The 25,187-nt window shown below is 47.7% G+C and overlaps 1 protein-coding gene across 9 annotated transcripts; it reads left to right on the plus strand.

Annotated features, from left to right (window-relative positions):
- Positions 1-391: 391 nt before the first annotated feature.
- On the plus strand, positions 392-25,187 carry Meaf6 (MYST/Esa1-associated factor 6). Of its 9 annotated transcripts, none has more exons than XR_005504489.2 (9): positions 392-1,636; positions 2,579-2,694; positions 6,508-6,595; positions 6,733-6,778; positions 18,227-18,419; positions 18,854-19,489; positions 22,731-22,760; positions 23,526-23,559; positions 24,603-25,187. XR_005504489.2 is itself a non-coding variant. In XM_006238886.5 (8 exons), exons 1-8 carry the CDS (start codon positions 1,286-1,288, stop codon positions 24,609-24,611), a joined length of 867 nt encoding a protein of 288 aa, XP_006238948.3. In that variant the 5' UTR covers positions 392-1,285; the 3' UTR covers positions 24,612-25,187. The 9 variants fall into 9 exon arrangements, 3 of the variants coding, with proteins under 3 accessions (XP_006238948.3, XP_006238949.3, NP_001107256.1); XR_592701.4 differs by lacking the exon at positions 22,731-22,760 and adding an exon at positions 22,865-22,921; XR_354272.5 differs by lacking the exon at positions 18,854-19,489 and adding an exon at positions 22,865-22,921.

The following is a 25,187-nucleotide window of genomic DNA, read 5'->3' on the forward strand; positions in this document are numbered from 1 at the left end:
GGGACTCTGTCATTAAAAGGGGGGATGCTGAAGAGACGATGGATTAGAGCTCTTCTCCAGGGCCCTGATTCAATCTCCAGCACCCACATGACAGCTCACAACTGTACCCAAGTCCCAGGGGGATCTGATGTCTTCTGGTTTTCTTGGGAATTACATGCATATGTACACACAGACATACATGCAGGCAAAACACTCATATACATAAAAATAAAATTTTCCAGGATCTGATCTTTTTTTTTTTTTAAGCCCAGGCTAGCCTCAAATTCTGTTTAGTTGAGTCTGGCCTTGATTTTTTTTTTCCCCCTCAAAACGGTCTCACTCTACAGCTCTGGCTATCCTGGCTGTCTTCGAAATCACAGAGATCTGTCTGCCCTTTGTCTCCTGAGTGCTGGGAATAAAGGCATGTGCCACCATGCCTGGCCCTGGGAGGTTCTTATGTGAGCCAGGATGGCACGAAAGGAAGGGGTGCTAGATTCGAATCCAGGGATTTGTGCAGGCTTAGGCTTAGGCAGACAGTTTACCAACTGGGGTCTAGTTCTATCTCCAGCCATTGACTTTTTTTTTTTTTTTTTTTTTTTTTGTGAGAGACTGGGTCTTATGTAGCCCAGGCTAGCCCACACACTATGTAGTTCCTTGACTTTCCTAAGCCTCTTACCTCTGTCTTTTGGGTGCTAGAATTATAGGTATGCACTATTGGAGGGGAACATGAGAGAAGTGGAGAGATTTGTGTGAGGGAAAATTAGGAAAGAGGATTCGAAGAAAACTGAGAATTTCTCAGACCTGTTGAGCAATAGCCACCTAGGGCATAGAAACTCAAGGACATCCACACATGGGGCAAAGAATGCCACCTACCCTCCTAGTGAAGTTGCAGAGCACTGAGAAATGCAGAGAGGGGCTAAGGGTGTAGCGGTAGAGTGCTTGCTTCGTCTGTCCTGAGTTCCATCCCCAGCACCAATTAACAGTGGGCAAGCTCAACACGTGCAAACCAGCAGTGGGGAGGCAGAGGCAGGACGATAAACTCAAGGTCTGTGTTTCTGTTCAATACTAGCCTAGATACAGTTCTGGATCTGAAGATAAAAGCAAATTCTTTCATACTCCTTCCCCTCCGTCAAACCGTGTACAACAGGAGATCTGCTTGCCTGTGCTAAACCCAGGAAAAGGTTGGTTTTGGGATCTTCTCTGCAGCCCGGATGGTGGGGCGGGACCTTGCTCAGGTTTACCACCTGCAGTTGGCTGGTGTGGCAGGGACATCGGCGGGGAGACACAAGGGACATTTAACAGGCCTATGCTGCAGCTGGGTTCTCGATGCAGTGAACGTCTGTGGGTGTCTGTTAAGCTCAGAGGCCCGCAGCGGAGGAGCAAGGAATGTCCCACACGAACCAGTACCACTCCGCGCCGGCTTTCGCGCGCTGAGCCTGCCAGCTTCCCCGGAAGCCGCGCGCGCAGGCGCGATATGGGGGCGCGCCCCCTGGCGGCCGGCGGCGGCAGTGCGCAGGGTCCGCCTACTGGTCGCGCGCCGCCGCCTCCGCCGCCGCTTGAGCCCAACATGGCGATGCACAACAAGACGGCGCCGCCGCAGATCCCAGACACCCGGCGGGAGCTGGCCGAGCTGGTGAAGCGGAAGCAGGAGCTGGCGGTGAGTGGCCGAGGCCTGGACGCCGTCCCCGCATGGCCTCGCAGGCAGCTCAGGGAGCCAGGACGGCGGGCAGCCGGGGTCCGGGCGCTCTAGGCGGCCGGGCGCGGCGCGGTTCCCTGCGGCGGCGCGGTTCCCGGCCTGCGCTCTGTGGGGCGGGGCGGGGCGGTGAGGGCGCGGGAAGGGCGAGAGGCAGGAGGCGGGGACGACGCTCAGGTCGGGTTAGCGGGTGGGAAGGAGGCGGCTAGACCCTGGCCTGGAGAAGATGCACGATGGATTCTATAGGCGGCGCGTTTCAATGGCCGGGGAATGGGGTGTGTTTGAGGATGCCAAGGAAAGAGGCTGGCGGGAGACGCAGAACGCAGCCTAGGGAATTTGGACTGGTGACGCGCACCAGGAGCCGCCGGCACCCTGCTGGCTGAGCCCTCCAGGCTCCCGCCTTTTGCAACGAGCATCCGGGAGGCAAAGCTCACCTGAAGCTGCCCTTCCAGGTTTCCATAGCAACCGGCATCCACTGCGGGCGGCCTTTCCAGAGCTAGCAAGGAGGAAGCAGTTGATGTAGAAAAGATGCTTTAGAAAAGCTGTTCACCCTTCTCGCTGCTGGTGGCAACACATTTAGTGAGTGAGAATGGAGACAGCTCACGATCTGTCTCATCCCTGCTCATGACAGCTAGGTTTTGCCTCTGAAGTAGGTGCAAAATCTTGCATGTGCGTGCATTTTCTGAAGATAGACTACACACTCCATTCTATTTATAAAGGGGTCCATCACCCGCACTCTTCCACAAAAAAAAAAAAAAAAAAAACAAAAAACCAAAAACCAAAACAAAACAAAAAAAACAAAAACAAAAAAACCCGGTTCATTGTGGGTAAGCTTGACTTTACAAGTCCATATTGGGATTTCCGTTTGCTTAATGCTTGCTTTTCCCTGCCCCTGTTTTCACCTAGGAAACGCTTGCAAACTTGGAGAGACAGATCTATGCTTTTGAAGGAAGCTACCTGGAAGACACTCAGATGTATGGCAATATTATCCGTGGCTGGGATCGGTATTTGACAAATCAAAAGTGAGTGTCAAAATCTAGTAGTATCTACCCGTTTTATCCTCTGCTAATATTTACCTGTAGGTTTTTTTTTTTTTTTGTTTTGTTTTGTTTTAAAATATGGTCTTACTATGTAGCCTTGGCCAGCCTGGAACTCACTAAGTAGACCAAGCTGGCCTCAGATTCACAGATTACATAGCTCCTTCTCCCTCTAACTCCTGACTGATGGATTTAAAGGTATGGACTGTCATGTAGAGCTTGGGGTGTTTGCTTTTGGTATTTACTCTGCAATGAGATGATAAAGCTGTAGTGTGGAATGAGGTCGAAGCTTGCAGTTGTGCTCTGACTGTCTCATAGAGAAACCATATTTGTGATTAAAGAAAACAGGGCCCAGGGTACAGGGGTGTGTAGGTGTAAATGAAATACAGCGTGTGACTTAACTGTCTTCCACATGTTAATCAACCATGATATCCAATTACCATCTTTGTCATATCTCTAAGCTAATTGTACCACTATTGACCTGGTAATGTGATTCTATAAGAAAATAACCCGTAACTGGGGAGAATTTTTCAAATCTGTAGAAAACTTGAGATGAGATAGCATATGACTAGTCATTTTCCCACATATTCATGAGTTGCTAATTTACTGTGGGTGCACACTCTCTCTCCAGTGTATGAAGACATCAGTGTATGAAGACATCCGTGCATGCTTAAGAACCTTTTGTTTTGAAATAATTGCAGATTGGGATAGGAAGCTGCCAAAACAGTACACAGGGCTTGTGTGTTCTTACAGTTTTCTCTGATGGTTACATTTTACATAACTATAGAACATCGTCAAAATCAGGGAACCACAATTGGCTACTGCGTACGCACAGGTGTGTGGCATTTTATCATATGTGTAGAACTACGAGATGTAAAACTAGGCCCAGGAGACGTTGCTCAGTGAATAAAAGAGCCCAGTGCACAAGCCTGATGACCAGAGCTCAGTTTCCAGTACCCGTGTTAAAAAGGTGCACATCTGGCAGCAGGAGAGATGGCTCAGCGGTTAAGAGCACACCCTGCTCCAGCAGAGGACAAGAGTTCGATTCCCAGCACCCCTGTCAGGTGCCTTACAACTACCTGTAACTCCATCCCCAGGGGATCAGACTCTGTCTCCTGTGCTTACAGGCACTCCCCCACCATTTAACACACATGTAAATGCACATCTGGAATTTTAGCACACTGTGGTGGGAGGTGGGGACAGGAAAATGACTTGGAAGCTTGCAGGTCAGCTACTCAGAAGTATGCAGTGCTGTCCAAATAACAAGGTAGAAAGCAGGGGCCAGCGGTGGAGAGCTGCCCTCCGGTTAGTGTGCGTATAAAGATGCAGACCCATTCTGCCATCACGTATCTCCTCCATGTTCCTCCTCTGTGGTTGCATTTCTGTTTCCCTGTGCTTTCCCTCCCTGCTAACCATCAAAGACTTAGACGCTTACACTACCAATCTTTGCTTCTACGTACATTAGCAGTTACTTCTTGAAAACGGCAAGACATCTCGGCATGTAATATATAGCTATAAAATTGACACCTATAGCTTAAAAATTGACACCGATTCCTTTAGATCCTCTCGGTTGGCCCCACAATGCTTTGCTACTCCTTTTTTTTTTTTTTGTGATTCTTTTTTTCGGAGCTGGGGACCGAACCCAGGGCCTTGCGCTTCCTAGGTAAGCGCTCTACCACTGAGCTAAATCCCCAGCCCCTGCTACTCCTTTTTGATCCTGGATCTAGTTGCTTTTGGCAATATGTTTCATTAATTTTTGTCGTTGTTGGGTTTTTGTTTGTTTGGAGACAGGGTTTCTCTGTGTAGACAGGGTTTCTCTGTGTAGACCAGGTTGGCTTCTGACTCACAGAGATCACCCGACTCTGCCTCCCAAGTGCTGGGACTGCAGGTGTATGCCGTCCTGTCCTGCAAGGACCTCCTATCCTGTCTCTGTTGTTTTTTGTCCACTGGCGCAGGGCTAGAACCCAGAGCATTGAGCATGCTGGGCTAGTGCTCTGCCGCTGAGCTGAAGTCCCAGTCTGAGTCCCAGACTGTGAGCCTCTGCTCTGTCTTATTGGGTGACACGATGTCGGTGGTCCTGCGACTGCTCGTGGATCCTGTGGTAGCTCTGCTGTAAAAGGTCATTTCTTCATGTTGGCGTGACGGTTTAGTGGGTAAAGATGCCCGAGGCCTAGTGTGACTACCCAGTTCTGTTCTGCCTGCTCAGTGCTGGGGTCAAAGGCACTCACCACCCCACACAGCTAGAATCAATCACTTTTAAAAAATTATATGAGTATTGTGCCTACGTGTGTGTCTGTGTACCACATGTGGCCTAGTGCCCTTGGAGGCTAGAGGATAACATCTGATCCCTTGGGACTGGAGTTATAAACACATTTGTAAGCCTCCGTGTAGTTGCTGACAATCAAGCCTGGGTCCTCTGGAAGAACAGCCAGTGCACTTATCTTAACTGCGGAACCATCTCTCCAGCTCATTTTTTTTTTTTTTCCTTTTCTTTTTTTCGAAGCTGGGGACCGAACCCAGGGCCTTGCGCTCGCTAGGCAAGTGCTCTACCACTGAGCTAAATCCCCAACTCCGCTCATTTTTTTTTTATAGTTTTTTTTTTAAAGATTTATTTATTTATTATATACACAGTGTTCTGCACGTCAGAAGAGGGCAACAGATCTCATTACAGATGGTTGTGAGCCACTATGTGGTTGTTGGGAAGAGCAGTCAGTGCTCTTAACCGCTGAGCCATCTCTCCAGCCCTATTTATTTATTATATATAAGTACACTGTAGCTGCCTTCAGACACACCAGAAGAGGGCATTGGATCCTCTTACAGATGGTCGTGAGCCACCATGTGTTCGCTGGGATTTGAACTCAGGACCTCTGGAAGAGAGACAGTGCTCTTAACCTCTGAGCCATCTCTCCAGCCCTTATAGTCCAATTTTGATTGAAAAAATTTCTTGCCTGTCAGAGCAGCACAGATTTTAATCCTGGCACTCGGGAGATAGAGACCGGTACTTTAATATGAGTTTAAGGTCTGGTCTGCATCTAATTCCAGGCTAGCAAGACTACATAGTGAGAACCTGTCTCAAAAAAACAAACAACAAAAAAAGCCCAACCAAACAAAAATGAACAAAAAGACATTTGTGTGTATAATGTGTTGGGGTATGTGTGAGCCACTCTGTGGCTCAGAGGACAGCGTTGTGGATTGGTTCTTTCTTTCTTTCACCTTTACCTGGGCTGAGGATTGAATTTGGGTTGTCCAGCTTTTGTAGCAAGTGCTCATTACCCTCTTGTCAGCCCCTGCACCAGTCTCTTTCGACAATAATAAGCATTATCATAAATGCACACTAACATAGAGTCGGAGCGGTACTGGGTTGGGCGGGCCGTGCTACCGCTCACGTAACAGTGCTGGTTGGTGTCTTCATGCCAAGGGAGACATGGCTGTGTCCCTGGGGCTCCTGGGTATCTTAAAACACACGAGGGAAGAGGTAAACTTGGCAGTGTTTGTAAAGCAGCTCAGATCATCTCACCTCAGGCATTTGACATAAAGTTACGGGGATCAGAGGCATTGCTGAGTTTGAACCCAGTTAAAAAGAGAAAGAGTGGGGCTCAGTGGGTAGAGGTGCTGTCTACCAAGCCTGACCACCTGAGTTCATCCGCCTGAGGTAGCAGGAGAGATGTCTATAGTCATCTTCCAATCTCCACAAACGTACATGTGTCTTCCCTCCACATCAGACACAAACACAGTGGTAATCTATAAGACAGAAAAATCTAAACAACAACAACAACAACAAAATTCTTCTGTTTTTAGAAACTCCAATAGCAAAAACGACCGGAGGAACCGGAAGTTCAAGGAGGCCGAGCGTCTCTTCAGCAAATCCTCAGTCACGTCGGCTGCTGTAAGTGGCGGTGGTGGAGGGCGTGTCTGTCTGAGACCCTTTATTGAGGCCTGTGGACTTTCCCTTCCTCCCTGTGTGGGTTGGTGTCTTGGGGGGTCTGTGGTCTCTTGTCTGGTAACCAGTGACTTCTCTTTTAGGCAGTAAGTGCCTTGGCAGGGGTTCAGGACCAGCTCATCGAAAAGAGTGAGTCTGCTTTTACCTTGTTCATCAGTTTGCCCTAAAGCAGCTGGGGGCCCTAAATTAACTCTATGGTTCATCTTGCATCTGGAAGTTGGGGGACCTTTGGGCATCCAATGCCTTTCGTTGTTGTTTTGGAGGTAGGGTCTTGCCATATGTCTGTCTGTCCAGCTATGTAACTCATGCTTATCCCAACTCGGAGATGCACTTTCCTTTGCCTCACCCTTGCTGTGACTGAAGGTGAGGGCCACCTACCGTCTTCCTGCCACTCCCTTCCAGGAAGTATGGTGGGAGATACTGAAAGATCCCAGGTTCTGAAACTGCTACAATAGGCCATGACTTACTAGGAATTTTGTTTGTTTGAGGTCATCCCTTCTAGCCCATGCTGACCTGGAATGTACTGATAGCTGAGGCTGGCCTCGACCTCCTGATCTTCTCACCACTGTTGCATGAGTGCTAGGACCACAGGCATGTGTCGTCATCCGCTAGGAGAGCTTTTCCAATAATAAGTCATTTCGATCAGAAGATGGCTCAGTGGTTAAGAGTGCTTCCTGATCTCCCAGAGAACCAGGGTTAGCACATCCTAGCACCCACATGATAGTTCACAACAGCCTATAACTCCAGTCTCGGGATTGGTTGCCGTGTTCTGGCTTCTGAGGATACCTCTGAGGCAGGCACACACACATAAATAAAAATAAATTAATTTAAAAGAAAAAAAACCACACAGGGCTAGATGTGATGGCATGAACCTTAAAACCCATTACTTAGGAGGTAGAGGCAGGCTGGTCTCCTGAGTTTAAGGCCAGCCAGGGCTACATTGCTAGACCCTGTCTTAGTAACTTTTCTATTGGTGTAACCAGACATTGAATCAAAGCAACTTCTAGAAAAAAGAGTTTACTAGGGGCTTACAGTTCAGAGGGTAGAGTCATCATGGCGGGGAACATGGTGAGAGGCAGGCAGTCATGGTGCTAAAGCAGTAGCTGAGAGCTCACATCTTAAGACGTAACCACAAGGCAGAGGGGAAGGAAAGAGAGAACGAGTCAGAGAGACAGACAGACAGACAGACATTGACACTGGGGATTAGAGGTAGAGAGATAATTGGGAATGGCTTTCAAACCCTCAAAACCTGGCCCTAGTGACACACCTCCTCTAACAAGGCCACACCTCCTAATCCTTCCCAAACAGTTCTACCAACCAGGGACCATATATTCACATATGAGCCCATGGGGGTCATTCTCATTCAAACCACCACAGACCCTATCTCAAAACAAAGTAACAGCAATTAATTCAGTAGGAAATTTCAAATGTACCTGAGTTCAGTGCTCAACTTAAGACATTCTGAGGGTATACTCGTGTACTCTTAAATGTAGAAGGGAGAGTAGATACTATTTACTTGCACAGATCATTTCTGTGTAAAAGCCAGGTCTAATTTAAAAAAATAAGAGCTGGTGTTTGTGTGCCACTGTGCATTTACAGTGTTCTCTCCTATGGTGCGGTAAGAGCCCGACTTTGGGCAGGGATGTGAGAAAAGGGGGTTTGGTATCTTGGACCTGAGAGTCACTCAGTGATGTCAGTTAGTGTTTGTAGATTTCTATCCCAGCCAGACTCTCCTGTGCTTAGACCTGTCTATCCTCCAGTCATTCCCACTGAATCAAATTCCAACTCCTGTTCAAACGGAAATGTTCTGTGTCCAAGAAGTTTTCTGTTCAACTTGGTGCTGTGATTCTCCGGTTCTTCCCTTTTCTGGAAGGAACCGTTCGTGATGTCTCCTGGCGCCTCTGTGATTGAGTTACATCAGATACTGTAAATGTTTAAAAAAATTTTTTTTTTTTTTTAAATTTGAGGCAAGTTCTCACTTTGTAGTCCAGGCTAGCCTTGGACTTGGAAACAGTAAAGATTTTCTAAAGTTTGTATTGGCTAGCCATGCTTTGGCATCTCTACCGAGCACGGAGACACCAGCCTGTACTACAGGGTTGGTATTGCCTGGGTTTTGCTTTGTATCAGGTTATTTTGAATTGTCATATGCTTCGAAACGTGTGTCTGCTGTTTTTTTTAATTTATTTTGTGTGTGTGTGTGTGTGTGTGTGTGTGTGTGTGTGTGTGTGTGTGTGTGTGTGTGTGGTCTGTCTGTGGGTGCGTGTGTGCGTGAGTGCATGTGTTTTCTGGGTATGTCTGTGTATCACATGTGTGCCTGTCCAATGACTAGAAAGCCCAGAAGACTGCATCAGATCTCCTGGAACTGAAGTTATAAGTGTTGTGAACCACCATGTGGGTTCTGGGAACCAAACCCTAGTCCTCTGGAAGAGCAGCCAGTGCCCTTTACCACTGAGCCACCTTTGTCCCTTGGCCCTCTGTTTTGCAAGAGGATGTTGTAGATGCTTCTCATCACTGCTGGCTGTTAACCTCCTTCAGGACTGGTTTTCCATCCACACCTAGTTGGTTTTTATTTGAGTCACCATCTCACTGTGTAGTGTTGGTTGGCTTGGAGCTCAGAGACCGCCCCTGCCCCTGCCCCTGCCCCTGCCCCTGCCCCTGCCCCTGCCCCTGCCCCTGCCCCTGCCCCTGCCCCTGCCCCTGCCCCTGCCCCTGCCCCTGCCCCTGCCCCTGCCCCTGCCCCTGCCCCTGCCCCTGCCCCTGCCCCTGCCCCTGCCCCTGCCCCTGCCCCTGCCCCTGCCCCTGCCCCTGCCCCTGCCCCTGCCCCTGCCCCTGCCCCTGCCCCTGCCCCTGCCCCTGCCCCTGCCCCTGCCCCTGCCCCTGCCCCTGCCCCTGCCCCTGCCCCTGCCCCTGCCCCTGCCCCTGCCCCTGCCCCTGCCCCTGCCCCTGCCCCTGCCCCTGCCCCTGCCCCTGCCCCTGCCCCTGCCCTTCTATGTGTCTTTCTATGTAGCTCTGCATAGCTAGAAACTCTGTAAGTAGACCAGGCTAGCCTTAAACTCAGGACTCCTCCTTCCTTTGCTTCCCAAGATCTGGGATCAAAGGAGTGTACCGCCAAGCCTGGCTCATCCTGAATTTTTTTTCCCATTAACTAGAATTTAGCAAAAGTTCCGTATCAGATTCTGTGTATTTGGGTTTTCTTTGATTTCTTTTTGTTTTTGTTTATTTGTTTGTTTTAAGACAGGATTTCTTTTTTAAGTCCTGGAACTCGCTTTGTAGACTAGGCTGACCTTGAACTCAGAGAGATCTACCTATCTACCTCCGCCTCCAGAGTGCCGCGATTAAAGATGTGTGTCCCCACCACCCATCTCCTCTTTGAGTTTTTAATATCAGTTTCTTTATTTATTGATTGTCATATGCAGCCACACTCATGTGACATGGTACACATAGGGCAGTTTGTGGGAGTTGGTGTTCTCCCCTCACTGTGGGACCCAGGGATCAGACTCAGGTCATCAGGCTCTGATGCAGGAGCCTCTGCCTGTGGAGCCATCAGGAGGGTCCCTGGAGGCCTACGTGGTGGAAGCCATGATTGTGTCCTAGGAGGTCAGTGCACTTGGCCTTTGCTCCTTTCCTCTGTGTGGAGCCTTCAGTGCTACAGACTTTGTGAAAGACGCGGATATGGATCGAGTTCTCTGTGGATGACGCCTGTGAGCTCCGAGAATGAGGAGGCAGAATTTTGCCCTGTATCTCTTTAATTTTGAGGATTTCTGAGTTTCCTACTTTGAGCATTTTATTTTCAGGCCACTCGCAAACATTTCCTCTCCGAAAGCGTTCTCTCTGCTCCCTCATGTTTGCCCAACTAGGAAGCTTGTGGGCTTGCATGGCCCCTAAAGAGGGATTTCATGTAAGTTGTGAAGCAGCAAACATTTTAGTGAAAAGAATAATGTAAAAGAAAAAGCGGACAGGCAGGTTTTCTCCTCGCTGTCTTGGCAGGGCAGCAGGGTCTGCTGCGTGTTCTGAAGCCTGCTGCAGACTACTCTTCGCTCCCGTGCTTGGCATTGTAGGGCTTCCCTTCCTCTGAGAGACCTGCCTTCCATCAGACACTGCCCTTAGTCGCCCTTACTTTTCTTTACTGTGCAGACTTCCTTGTCTTTGCTGTAAAGATACGTTGCTTATTTTTCTGTCGGTGAGAAACAAGCTCTCAAGTCTTCCTCAGTGCAGCGCTCAGTGGACCGGTTGACTTGAAGTTGGGCAGCCCTTGAGCTTCCATGAGCTAAGGAAGAAAATTCTCGTTTTGTATTTTAGTAGCTTCTAGTCCTCCCTGTTCCTCGTCTGTCAGATGTGTCAACAGACAGTAATTCTGCAGCACAAGACTGGGACTGTAATCCTGTGACAGAGCGTTTACTTAGCACGTGCGAGGCCTAGAGTTTGATCCCCAGCCCCGCACGCCAACAGCTAAAACTTAAGAGAGCCTGCCTCCCTCCTTTCTAACTTTTTCTTTCTTTTGAGCATTTTGAGACAGGGTCTCATGTAGCCCAGACTGGCCTCAAGGTCACTGTGCAGCCAAGAATGGTCTTGGACTTGCTTCTTACCTTCCTGAATGCTGACCTGGCTCAGGTGGTGCTAGGGATTGACCCCAGGGCTTTGAGCCTAGTGGGCGAGCACTTTACTAACTGGGCTATAGCCCCACCTAGTTCCCATGGTTCTCGATGTTTCTGTCAGCCTTTGAGAGAAAGGTGTTGTCTTGGATATCAGAGACTGAGGTGAGTTCTCTCTTCGTGGGCACTGAGTGACCTTATAGAGCGTGACCACTGTCTGTCTGGTACTGCAGTAGCAGAGACTGCAGATGGACAGCCAGGTGCCTTCGCTTCCCTGTGCCTTTTCAGAATTGGAGTTTAGGTGGTTTGCCTTTCTCTCCCCTCTCTCAGATTCCAGTTCTTCCAGGCCTCATGACTCTGTCCTTGTTTCTCCTCTCACTCTGCCATGGCCCAAGGCTTAGTGGTCTCCTGCCCTGATGTCTTTTTATCTCCTGGCAATGTTTCCAGCATTTGTCTTTAGAAAAGATCTTTAATATCAATATTTAATACGGCTGTCTATTAGCAACAGGGACCTATTGATACAATGGAAACCACTGTAGCCAAAGCAGGCCTTGAACTTGTAACCCTCCTGCCTCCAAGTACCTGGGATTTTAGGCCTAAGCAGGCCCGTGTTTAAGGCCAGTTTAAGGAAAGAGCTTTGAGTCATTCATGTGTGAGGCCACACTGTATGTATTAAGTGCGAGCCTGGACTCTGCTGCTTTGAGTTAATCCCCTCCCTATGTCTGTGTCACAGATAGCGTTCTGTGGTAAGTAACCACAGTGTTGGATCTAGGAATCCAGGCGTGGCTTGTCCCCTCCCCTCCCCCCAATTTCAATTCTCTTAGGAATGATTTTTTTTAACTAAGGCTTCCTCTTCTCCCATATCCTCGACAGCATTTGTGGTCCTTTATTTTTTTATTTATTTATTTTTTTTCCGGAGCTGGGGAATCGAACCCAGGGCCTTGCGCTTGCTAGGCAAGTGCTCTACCACTGAGCCAAATCTCCAACCCCGTGGTCCTTTATTTTTTAGAGACGGATCTCTCTATGTAGCCCTGGCTGGCCTGGACTCAAAGACATCACCTGCTTTTGCCTCTGGTATTAAAGCTCCTTCCATAGGATGAGTGTCTTTTTCTTGGGATTAACCATTTATGTTGGAGTAAGGTGGAATCTCTTTACATTTCTTTGATAGCAAGAAAACGGATTGATTGTTTCAAGTATGTTTAGGCAGGCCATTTGTCCTGCTCCCCTCTTCCCCGCCCCCCCCCCCCCCTTTGAGACAAGTTTTCTTTGTGTAGCTCTGGCTATCCTTACTAGACTAGACCAGGCTGGCCTCCAACTCACAGAGATCTGCCTGCCTCTGCCTCCATAGTGCTGGAATCAAAGGTCTGCTCCCCTATTCCCTGCTAATTTGTATTTCTTCTTTGGACAACTGCCCATTACTGTTCATCAGCCCCCCCCCCCCTTTTGATCATATGATTTGGGTTTTTGATGTGTAATTTTTGCAGTTTGAAGTGTGTGTGTGTGTGTGTGTGTGTGTGTGTGTGTGTGTGTGTGTAACAAGAAGTGGGCAGTAGGGGTACCCCTAGCATTCTTTGCCTATTCTCTTGAAGCAGAGTCTTCCCTGAACCCCAGGCTTGTCTTTTCCCTGCTTGGCTGGGAGCTGTGAACCCCACTGACCTGTCTGCACCTGCAGAGCAAGGTTACAGGGTGTGCAGGAGGTCTGACCTGTCATGCGGTTCTGAGATCGGAGCTCCTCAGCTTGCACAGCAAGTGCCCCAACCACTGAGTCACTTCCTTCAGCCCCCAGCTGAAAGGCCACACATCCAGGATGTTAATTCATGTGTCCTGTAGATGGCAGGTTTGTCCCCCTCGTTCTGTGGCCTTCACTCGGGTTTGCCTTGCTGTGCAGAAGCTTCTTAATTTCCTGTAATCTCATTTGTCAGTTTTGGGGATCATTTCCTGTGCTATTGAAGTCCTGTATAGGAAATGCTCGCCTTCGTCTGTATCTTTATTGTGTGTGTGTATGGATATATATACATATGTATATGTCTCCCCTCTCCTCTTCTATATATGTATGTATGAATGGTCTTGGACTTGCTTCTTAACCTTCCTGAATGCTGACCTGGCTCAGGTGGTGCTGGGGATTGACCCCAGGGCTTTGAGCATAGTGGGCTCAAAGTATGTGTGTGTGTGTGTGTGTGTGTGTGTGTGTGTGTGTGTGTGTGTGTGTCTGTATATATACAAATATACACTTTTTTTTTTTTTTGTTCTTTTTTCGGAGCTGGGGACTGAACCCAGGGCTTTGCACTTGCTAGGCAAGCGCTCTACCACTGAGCTAAATCCCCAACCCCAAATATACACTTTTTAAACTTGTGTGTATAATGCGGGGTTGGGGATGAGGTACAGATGGGCGGGTCTGTGTGAGGCCAGAAGAGAGTAAGAGGGTATCAGTCTCTGGAGCTGAGGTTACAGGCGGTTACAGAGCCCCTGGCATAGGTGCTAGGAACTGAGCAGTTGGTAATGGTCGCATGCTCATCACTGTCAGTTCTTCATGTCCACTTACTTCTTTCTTCAGGATTTTAAAGGTTTTCCTTTCATTTTCCTTTATTTTGAGACGAGGGTTTCGCTGTGTGCTCAGGCTCGCCTGGACCTCTACATAGATCAGATTAGCATTGAACTCAGAGAGATATGGCTGTCCTGCTTTTTGACACTGGGACTAACGGTGTGCCACCACTACCAGCCAAGAGTCTTAAAGTTTCAATTGCAGACATCTTTCAGATCCTGGGTAGGTTTATTTTTAAGTATTCTATTTCATTTTATTTGAAGTAATTAGAATTTCTTCTGGTTTCTTTTTAGGTGAGTTCATTATTAATACATGCTCTTGTCTCCTTCCTTCCTTCCTTCCTTCCGTCCATCCATCCGTCCTTTCTTTCTTTTTAATGAAACAGGGTTTCGGTATGCAATATCGTCCTGGCTATAGATCAGGCTAGCCCCAATCTTACAGAGATCCACCTGCCTCTACTTCCTGAATGCTGGGATTAAAGGTGTTCGATACCACATCTGGCCTCATTTTATCTTTAAAAAAAAAAAAGACTAACAATTTATTTGCATTCTACGTGTAGGTGTTTTGTCTATGTGTGCACCGTGTGTGTAGAATCCTAGACATCAGGTCCCCTGGAGTAGTTATGCATGGTTGTGAGCCGCCACATGGGTGCTGGCAGCCAAAGCCAGCACCTCTGTAAGAGAAGCCAATGCTCTTAAGAGCTGAGCATCTCTCCAGCCCATTGTGTCTGAGATGAGATCGTGCTGTGTTGCTCACACTGGTGTTGAGCAACTCTGTGCACTGAGTTGTCTCATTAATGTTGTCAGAGATGAGCTGACCGTAACATCAGACTTCATTCTACACTGAACTCTGTCTCCTTATCTGCAGCACAGTGCTCGTTACTGTAGCTTTGTGGGGGTAAGCTTTACGATCCTTTTACGCTTTTTTACTGGTTTGTTTGTTTTAAGACAGGGTCCTGTTCTGTGGCCAAGGCTGGCCTTGAATTCACGGTCTTCCTTCCTCAGCCTCCTGAGTGCTGTCATTCCAGGTGTATGCCAACACCCAGCTTTTTGAGTACATTTTATGTGACATCAGGTGCTTTTCTAGTCTCGTGCAGCTCCATGAATCTGGAGCGCCATCTTTTGGTGCTCTCCTGCATCGTGTTCAAATTAGTCCCATCGCCTGGTTTGCTTCTGGGGGCAGGGGTGGGGAAATGGGTGTATCGTGAGTGCGGTCACACATGTTCCATGGCATGCATGTGAACAGCTTTTGGGAGTTGATTCTCTCCCGACCAAGAAATTTACTTCCGACCATGTGGTCTCAGGTCTGCACAGGGACGCTTCCACCTGCTCGCCCTTCTTGCTGGTCTCGTCTGCTTTTACGTTTTGTGTGTTTGCTATTTGTTTGACTGTGGTTTTGAGATGTAGTTCAGGCTGGTCTTGAATTCCTGATCTTCCCTCCTTGGCTTTCCCAGCCCTGGAATTACAGGTGGATGCTACTGTGCTAACACTTCTCTGTTTTTCTTTTTTTTTTTTTTTTTTCTTTTTTTCGGAGCTGGGGACCGAACCCAGGGCCTTGTGCTTGCTAGGCAAGTGCTCTACCACTGAGCTAAATCCCCAATCCCTCTGTTTTTCTTTTTTAAAAAATTATTTACTTATTTATATAAGTACCCTGTAGCTGTCTTCAGACACACCAGAAGAGGGCATCAGATCCCATTACAGATGGTTGTGAGCCACCATGTGGTTGCTGGGATTTGAACTCAGGACCTCTGGAAGAGCAGTCAGTGCTCTTAACCACTGAGTCGTCTCTCTAGCTCTCTGTTTTATCTTTTAGTTTGTCTGTCTGTCTGTCTGTCTGTCTGTCTCTCTCTCTCTCTCTCTTTCTCTGTGTTTGTGTGTGTGCGTGTGCACGTGTACTTTGTGGTGCTTGTGTGAATCCTGAAGGACAACCTCAGATGTTAGTCTTTTCTCTCCTTCATGAGATGAGACAGTCTCTTCTTATTCTCCACTGCATTGTATAAGCCAGCATGCTGGCCCGGGGCTCCCAGGGATTTTCCCGTCTTAGGACCCTATACCCTACAGGAGATGAGTTATAGGCGTGTGCGTCTGTGTCCAGCTTTATGTAGATTCTGGAAATCCAAATTTAGGTCCTTGCACTACATACAAATGTTTCACCCACTGAGCCATCCGCTCAGCCCTCTTCCTGCTTTTTATTTTCAGACAGGGTGTCCCTTTGTAGTTTTGACAGACCCAGAACTTGATATGTAGACCAGGCTGGCCTTAACCTTGACGGTGATTCTCCTGTTTCAACCTCCTTCTGCTTTTTGTTTGTTTTGTTTTTGCCTCTGCTGCTTCTGGTGGCTACATATTTAAAAAATGCTAATGTAAAGGCAGAAGGGAAAACACTGACCCCTGACCTTCCTGCAGACACAGACCCTTCTGACCATCTTTAGGGACAAATACTAATGTATTTGGGTCCATTAGTAGTTGAGTAGAATTCGGGTCTCTCCCTGTCCTTATCTAGTGATGGTTTCCAGAAGCTGGACATGGTGATACACAGCTGTGACCCGAGCACTGGGGGGAGCAAAGGCAGAGGGCGGGGGCCCACGCCATGGAACTCTTTTTTTCTGTAGCTCAGGCTAGTCATGGACTTGGGGCTTCCTGCGTCTGATGCCCTGCCTTCTCCTGCTTCTTCTTTCCTCCTTCCTACCTGTTGGGTGCAAGGATTGACCCTGGGCTTAGTTCATGCTGTGTGAGTGCTTTACTCTGTAGCCACCCTACCCTAAGACAGTATTTATGAGATGTTCTTGAACATGCATGCTTCTGTGTAAATATATCCAAGTGATTTTGATGATGATGATGAAGAAGAGGAAGAGGAAGAGGAAGAAGAAGAAGAAGAAGAAGAAGAAGAAGAAGAAGAAGAAGAAGAAGAAGAAGAAGAAGTAGTAGTAGTAGTAGTAGTTTTTTATGTAGCCCAGGCTGTCCTTGAGCTTGAGATGTCCTCTCACCTTCCCAAGTGCCAGGATTATAGGCATGTGCCACCCAGCCTGACTGTTGAAATGCTGTTTTGAAACTGGTGATTTATGTCAGTTGAACATTAATTACTACTTCATTCAGGCATTCCTGGGCTGATGGTCTAGCTTACTGTACCCAAGATTGCCAAAGGCAGGGGAAAACTCATGGTGGGACATCCCTGTAATCTCAGCACTCGGGAGCCGGGGTCGGGAAGACCAGAAGCTCATGCTTGAGTAGGTAAGCATGTGGCTAACCCTGAGTCTGCTCCCTGAGAGGTGAACGGGGAGAGCCGGTTCTCCTAAGCTGTTCCCTGACCTCCTTTTACTTGCTGTGGATGTTAATTACTGTGTATGGCAGTGAGGAAATACCATGACCAGAAGTGACTTACAGAGGAAAGTTTATCTTGGCTTCCTTTATGGTCCAAGAATGGGTTCCCTGTGTAGGAAGCTGGCTGGTTATATTTTGTCGCACTTGAAGGAGAGAGAGAGCAAGAAGTGGGGTGAGACCCCCACCCCTGCCCAGCCTTAGTGGCTTCCTTCTGCAGGTTATTCGCTCTCCAAGCAGCTCCACTACCTAGACAGCAGGTATTCAAAGCCCTGGGCCTGCGGGGACAGGTCCATTGAAACCACCCTGCTGCAGCACCCCCACCCCGACATATACACAAATAAGCAAAATGTAGTTTTAGAAAGATAAAGGAGGGGGAGCCGGAGAGATGCGGTTGTTAAGGACGCTTGCTGCTTCTACAGAGGACCCTGGCCGGTTCCCATCGCCTGTGTCTGACAGCTCTGGGAGATCGATTTCCTCTCACTTCTACAGGCCCTGTGAACTCACCTCACGGCCTGGATTCACATGAGACCGTATCTGTCTCCCCTCCAAAAAAAAATGTCCACGACCTCAGTAATTGAGGGATGGGCTAGACTCTGCTTCCCAGTGGGTACCTTTTCTTTTCTTTTTTGAATTTACTCTTTAGATCATATGTATGTGTCGGGGTGGGGTGTGTGTGTGCATGTGAGTGCAGGTACCCAAGGAGGCCAGAGGTGTTGGATCTCCTGGAGCTGCATTCCAGCAGGTGAGCCTTATGACATGGCTTCTGGGAATTAGACTCTGGTCCTCTGCACGAGCAGTACCTGCTCTTAATCTCAGGGTCATTTCTCTAGCTCATCCCCCACCAACTCTTTATAGAAAGACGGGATTCTCTGATGGTTTGTCAGTTTTGCCAAGGTGTCCCTGCCTCTCTTCAGCGTGCCCCATATTGAAGTGTCCCTTATGTAGAGGGCGATGCTCTGAGCTGCGGTCACCTCTGTCCTCAGAGCTGATGCAGACCACGTGGACTTCAGGGACTCCCTAGCTTTGGTGCGTTGAGCGCGTGTTCCTCAAGGGAAAACCTTTGTGGATGACAGGGACTCAGGAACACTGATCAGGCTTTTGGGGCCTGTTCTCTTTCCTCTAGGGGAACCAGGAAGTGGGACGGAAAGCGATACTTCCCCAGACTTCCACAATCAGGAAAACGAGCCTGCGCAGGAGGACCCTGAAGACCTGGACGGCTCCGTTCAGGGAGTGAAGCCTCAGAAAGCTGCCTCTTCCACCTCCTCAGGGAGCCACCACAGCAGCCACAAAAAGCGGAAGAATAAAAACCGGCACAGGTTAGTGGCAGGGTCCCACCCAGAGTCCTCACCTGCTGGGCGGGACTTGGTTGGCGTGGAGATGCCTGGGACAGTGGCAGAACCCTCAGGTTGTGGGTGGCAGAAATTCTTATATGCAAGTCAGGTGGGGTGGAGTCCTCTGAGGGAGGAGTGGGTGGCGTAGACAGGCCCTGAAGGATCAGTGGGAAGTCACCAGGATGAAATGTGACTCCCATTGTCATGTGGCATCATGAGCTTTTGGGTCCTCTGCTAAGAGGAAAACAGGGAAGTAGAAATGAGTCCTCGGAAAAACTACTCTGGTTGTTGGGAAACCGTGATCTGGGATGGAGTTCTCTCAGCCCTGGGTCCCGTCTGCTCCTTCGAGAGCTAAATTGACATGCCTTTTTGACTTTTTAAATATGGGTTTTGATTGTCATGACTTTTCTATTTTGTAGTTCTCTGAGTATGCTGCCTTCAGATACGGGGAAACACTTAAAGCTCCTAAATGCGGGCATTCCTTCGTAGGAACCTTCTGAGCACTGTTACTTTTGGAGTGGGAAATGAGATGGGAATGACACCAGTGGACAGAGAGGTCAGGTGTCTCAGGGGACTTAGTGGCCGCTCTGCCTGGGTTTGTATGCTACCGCTGGGCCTTAACTCAGGGTAATGAAGTACCTAGAGCAAGGGGCTCTCCCTCACCCTGGGTTTGGAAGCCTGAACACTGTGGGGTCAAAGGGGCACAGGGCTGTGTGGGGCTGGCTCCCTATCCTCTGGTTGGCTGTGACCCATGTTGCTTTAGAAACCTGTGGGGGTGTCCCCTCCTGCACCTAAGGTGTTACACTGTGACCTTCACCTGCCCGGCACTGTGGATATTATAGAGTTAAATTTAACTGGTTCGAACCTCTTTGGCATCAACAGATTCTTGAATTCTTTTAAACTTTTCTTGTTTTTTTAAATTGCAGAAATAGTATTTTCCCCCAATAAATAGTGATGAAGGATTACCGCTTTATGTTTTTCTACAAACCAAAAACCACTGTGCTAACCTCTCAAACGATAGTGAGAAGCAGCAAGACTTATCCCCTACCCCTCTGGTAAGATTGTAGGTTATTGGAGCACTGTGACAGGCTTCGGCCTAATTTATCGCAGACAGCAGAGAGCCGTACTCTCTTTCTTTTTTAAAAAGAGTTGTTTACTTGAGTACTCTGTCTTCAGACACACCAGAAGAGGGCATCAGACCCCATTACAGATGGTTGCGAGCCATCATACAATTGCTAGGAATTGAACTCAGGACCTCGGGGAGAACAGCCAGAGCTCTTAACTACTGAGCCATCTCTCCAGCCCAGAGAGCCATATTCTTAAAGACTCTTTTATGGGCTTGGAGATAGTTCAGTCTTTTAAGTGCTTTCCCTGAAGGCATGAAGGCCTGAGTTCTAATCCCAGCAGCCACATCCAAGTACTCAGTGAGTTATATGTGTCTCTAACACCACCAGCATTAGGGATGTTAAGATCCTGGGGGCTTGCCGGCTAGCCAGGCTAAAAGGGGTGATGGGAACCTTTCTGAAAAACAGCCAGCATAGACCTCTGGCCTCCACGTGCACACACACACACACACACACACACACACACACACACACACACACACACACACACACACACACAGAGGCAAGATTAAGTGTTTTCTTGTGTGTTGACTTTATTACATTTACTTTGTTTTCATTTTGGCAATTCTTTTCCTATTTCAGAGTGTCTAGACCAGGGAGAACATTCTTAGAAGTCTCTGAGATTCTGCACCACTGACCAGTGTTCTCGTTAGACCCTGCTGGTTATGTGGGTTACCTCATTTGCACTAGCGATGTGACCAGCTGTTGCCTGAGGAGAGGGTGCTCGAGACGCGTTCAGTTTAACTTTGTCCTTGCAAGTTTCTAGACCATTTCCAAGGGCATAACATTTCCTTCTTCCTTCCTCTCCTGGCCCCAGTAATGAATTCCTTCCAGGAACACAGTAGTATGTAGAAAGACCATTGTGGGGCGCTGCTCTCATAAGGGCATGTCCTGCTCAGAAGGCGGCCTGAGTTTTTATATTCAGAATTCCCGTCTGTCTGATCTCCTGGGCCTTACATACTGGCACCGAACTGCTTTCTTTGGCAGGAAGCTGGCCAGGGTCAGGACTGCCCTGCTTGGCACCTCAGTGGGCTCAGGGGGTTGGAGTCCTGCTACCTTCGCACACTCGAGGGCAGGTCTGGAGCCCGTTTATCTGGACATGTTGGTGAGCTGGCCCCAGAGCAGTGTTTCCTTTGCAGCAAGAGTCCGGAGCAGCCAGGCTGTGTTCAGCAGATGGCTGAGGACTTGCCACGTGCCAGACACTGTCGAGAAACAGGAGGAAGTATTTGAATTTACCCTCTTGTGGAGTATAAAAGCCCACCAAATGGCCCCCTTCCTGGACTGGTGCTGGGACACAAGTCCATGTGTGCTAGCCAAGTTGCAAAGATAGGTTTCCTGAATTCGTATATTTTACATGTCTGAACAGTAGTTACGCCCCCACTGTCTTTAAAAAGAGAAAAGTAACCATGAGCTGCTCTTAGAGAATTTTACTGTTCCATTGCACCCAAGATTTGTTTTTGTAAGTTGTAGCTTGTTTGTTTTTAAGACAGGGTTCTACTAAAAGCATTCAGTGAGTTATATGTGTCTCTAATACCACCAGGATTAGGGATGTTGAGATCCTGTTTTTGTTTTTTATAAGTTGTAGCTTTTTTGTTTTTAAGACAGGGTTCTATTACAGAACGCTGGCTGGCCTCAAACGAATTTCTTCTGCCTTAGCCTCTCGAATGCTGGAATTATCAGGGATTACCATGCCTGCCACCAACCCCCAGTTTAGCTAAATAGGTATACTTTTCTTTACGTGAGCATTTATTGCCAACAGTGGGGGGTTGAACCCAGCATGTAACTACCAGTGTGCTCCACCCGCAGCAGATACGGTCTGCTTTAAAGATTCATTTATTTATTATATATTTACACTGTAGCTGTGTGTCAGACACGCCAGAAGAGGGCATCAGATCTCATTACAGATGGTTGTGAGCCTCCATGTGGTTGCTGGGATTTGAACTCAGGACCTCTGGAAGAGCAGTCGGTGCTCATAACCACTGAGCCATCTCTCTGTGCTTCGCCCTCACCCCCTCCCCCCAATTTAATTTGTGAAGGTTGAATCAGTTTGAAAGGAGCACATTGTAAAAGACCCTGTCCATTGGTCTGTGTGCCCAGGAAGGTTGTAAATGAAACGGTTGTGTAAGCGTTACTGAAGCTCAGCTCTCACAGCTCTCACAGCTCTCACAGACGCGGTTAAACAGAACAGCCGCTGGAGTATTGTCTTACTGAGTGAAAGGTGTCAAAGGCATCAAGGAGCTGGAGTCATAGTCCCGGCTGATGCTTAGAGATCTGTGCGAACCGTGGCCTGTCAGCCATGACAGCACAGAATGGCCTGCTCTGCTGTGTGCTCATGGGTCCCAGTTGCCTTGGTTTGGCTGGAGGCTCTGCAGACCCTGGTATTCCTTAGTTGCCGCACTGATGTAAACAGTTAGCTGCCATACTAGGGAAGGTGTCACAGTACACGAAGGCTGAGGCAGGAGGATAGCAAGTTTGAGGCCAGTGTTGGCTATCTGTCAAGGACCCCTCCCCCCGTTAAAACAAACAAACAAACAAACAAACAAGAAAATGACCAGTGAACTGCCATCGCCCAAGCAGGAGGCAGAGTCTGAAAGAGCAGGACTGTCTCTCAGGGCCCTGTAGTCAGCACACGGCTTCCAGGGTGAGCTCTGCAGGAAGAGCTGGTGGACATGGGCTTGAACAAAAACGTACATGCCTTGCTGTTTTCAAAGGACAAAGTGTTGTCACCTTTTGTATCAATGACAAAATGCTATGCCAACTTCTAGCACCTTCTGCTGTATAACTAAACCTCTCCTTCTCCCTCTCTTCTCCCCCTCCCCCCTTCTCCTTCTCTTCTAATGTACTAATTCTGTTTTCAGTATAGATGTCTCAGTAGTGCTAACCCCGAGTCTGGCAGTTAGCACCAGGCCTGCTGCTGTCTAGAGTGCTCTGACGCAGTCACACCCATCCCCCAACCCCCCACCCAGTTACCCTCCGCTGTGGTGTACACCGAGGGAAGGGAATCCCTGACCTGTCTATGGTGCTTTGATGTCTGACAGCCTAATGACTTAAGATTCTTAAAGCTGACTTAGTTTCCCCCACCCCCAGTCTTGCTAGGACAGCTAATGGACTAATTTATTCAATTAGTGTATTAATTTCTATTGCTCTCTTCCTCTCCAATGCTGCCCCTCAGCCCGTCTGGCATGTTTGATTATGACTTTGAGTAAGTTTGATTTGCATTAGTGTCTGTGCTGTGTTGTTTGTGAGTAGACACCAGCATGCCGTTCTGAGGTCTTTCTAACCCATAGTCTATCTGTTTAATTGTAGGTATGTATATTAGGTTAGGCTGGGAAGTTTTTTTAAAAACAGAAAAACGTGATGGAGGTAACATTTTATTTAATAACTTAAGCAAAATTAAGTAAACTTCACTTCTTTGCATTTTAATTTCTTTTTCAATAGATAACCTGTACTTTTAATTCATGTTTAAATTGATTTCTGGCTTTGCTTCGTAAGGAGATTAGTAGCTTAAGATTTTGATGTTTTTGCTTTGAAAAAGATTTAAAAATCGAAATTCTTGTAATTTCTTTTGTGTTTCCTATCCAGAAACACAAACTCCTAGTCTCTTTGCTCTCGGTCACTGCGAGCCTCAGAACGCCAGTGACATAGTTACGGAGCTAACCCATTGACCCGAGCATGCTCCTCTCCACCCATCTCCTCTAACTTTGCAGTAGCTTTTGTTTAAAAATCACGGCTTCTGTAACTGCTACGTATTTCCTTTTTGAATCACCTCAGTTTACCTTATGGCAAAAATATCTGCTCATATTTTTGAATACCTGCCTACTATCTGAGAAAGAACTAAATTATGACAGTGTAATGGAGAATCTGGACTTTCCTGCGTAGCCTTTGTATCACTGTGCCCTGTGCAGTAACTGCTTGTTGCCTCGTTTCTATACGGTAACGTGCAAATATCTTATTTTTCTTACTGCAGGATTGATCTGAAGTTAAACAAAAAGCCCCGAGCTGTAAGTATCAGCCAGACAACTCAGGAAGACTGGCAGTGTTTCGTTCTAAAACACTTGGTTTCCGTGGGTTCAGGTGCAGGGCTCATCCATGCTAGACAGGGGCCTTGCTGATGACGCACTTCACGGGTGGCTGGCAAGCCTCTCGATGAGCCTAATCTAGGGTCACACTCGGGTTTCTAGACTCAGTGTTCATCTGGGTACTCAGACTTCCATGTGTTCTTTACTGAAACACTTTAGAACAGATATGGTGGCCCACACCTTTAAGCCCAGTACTCAGTCAGCACAGATGGCTGGGAGTTAGAGGCCAGCCTGCTCTACATAAGGAGTGCCATGTCAGCCAGAGCTACACAATGAGAACTTGTGTTAAAACAGCACAACAATTAGCAAGTGGGTCACACTTTGTTACCGAAGAAAATGGTTCTTCAGTAATTCATGTAACTCTTTTGTTGCTGGTCTTTGTGGCCTCAAAGGTGGGTCACTATAATACACGTGAAACTCAATATATTTTACCTGAAATAGAACTTTAAGCTACATAGAAATTCTCTGGCACAGTTGTTTATGATTATTTATTTAATTTTTAAAAATTATTATTTATGTATGTGAGTACATTGTAGCTGTCTTCAGACACACCAGAAGAGGGCATCAGATCTCATTACAGATGGTTGTGAGCCACCATGTGGTTGCTGGGAATTGAACTCAGGACCTCTGGATGAGCAGCCAGTGCCCTTAACCACTGAGCCATCTCTCTAGCCCTGTTTATGATATTTAAAAAAAAATTTTTTTTATTCTATTGGTTTGCATTAAGATCATTTTCAGCCAACCGTATAATGTTCTTTGAGTATATTCCCTCCTAAAATTTATTTTATTATATATTCATATGTGCATATGTACATATAAGATACTAATAATTGCTTAATGTCTGAGAAAACTTGTATGTATGTATGTATTTATGTATGTATGTATGTATGTATGTATGTATGTATGTATGTATGTAATCAAACCAGGGCGGTAAGGAGTTGTGACCTCTGTTTCTTTCTCTTCAGGACTATTAGAAGACTTGCTAGCAGGAGCTTCTAGGCTGTGAAGCCCTGCTTCCCCTCTGACCTCACAGCGACAAACGTCCCTCGCCTGACTGTGCCATCTGCCTCTGCCCCCCAGACCCAGTGCCTGTAACTGGCTCGTCTGTCCTAACTGTAGTGACAAGTCCTCCCTAGGAGACTTTGGGTTGTTCGCTGTCCATCGTTAGTTGAACCGCGGGGAGACCTGTCCTCGGTCCCGGTTCCTGCGGGCGGCTAACTGTGCATTTCTCCCTTCTTAGAATGAATGTCTCCCCCCAAACTGGCTGGCACCAGCTCCATCTGTGACCCCCCCCATCGAGGAGTGCACACCTCTGGTTTTGTGTTACTCGGAAAGTAGAGCCCAAGGTCCACTGCAGATGGAGGCTGTAAATAATCGCCATTCTCCTGTCTTGTTCCGTGTCGTATTGTGTTTTTTATTGTTGTTTTTGCCATCTGATTTACTTTTGGGCCATTGTGTGATGCCTGCACCTTCCTGATGACATATCTGACCGTCTGTCCCATGTGGTGTTGATATTCACAATTGAAACTAAAGTGGCTTTTAGAAGGAAA

This window comes from Rattus norvegicus, chromosome 5 (genome assembly GCF_036323735.1).
Source record: "Rattus norvegicus strain BN/NHsdMcwi chromosome 5, GRCr8, whole genome shotgun sequence".
Taxonomy (NCBI): domain Eukaryota; kingdom Metazoa; phylum Chordata; class Mammalia; order Rodentia; family Muridae; genus Rattus; species Rattus norvegicus.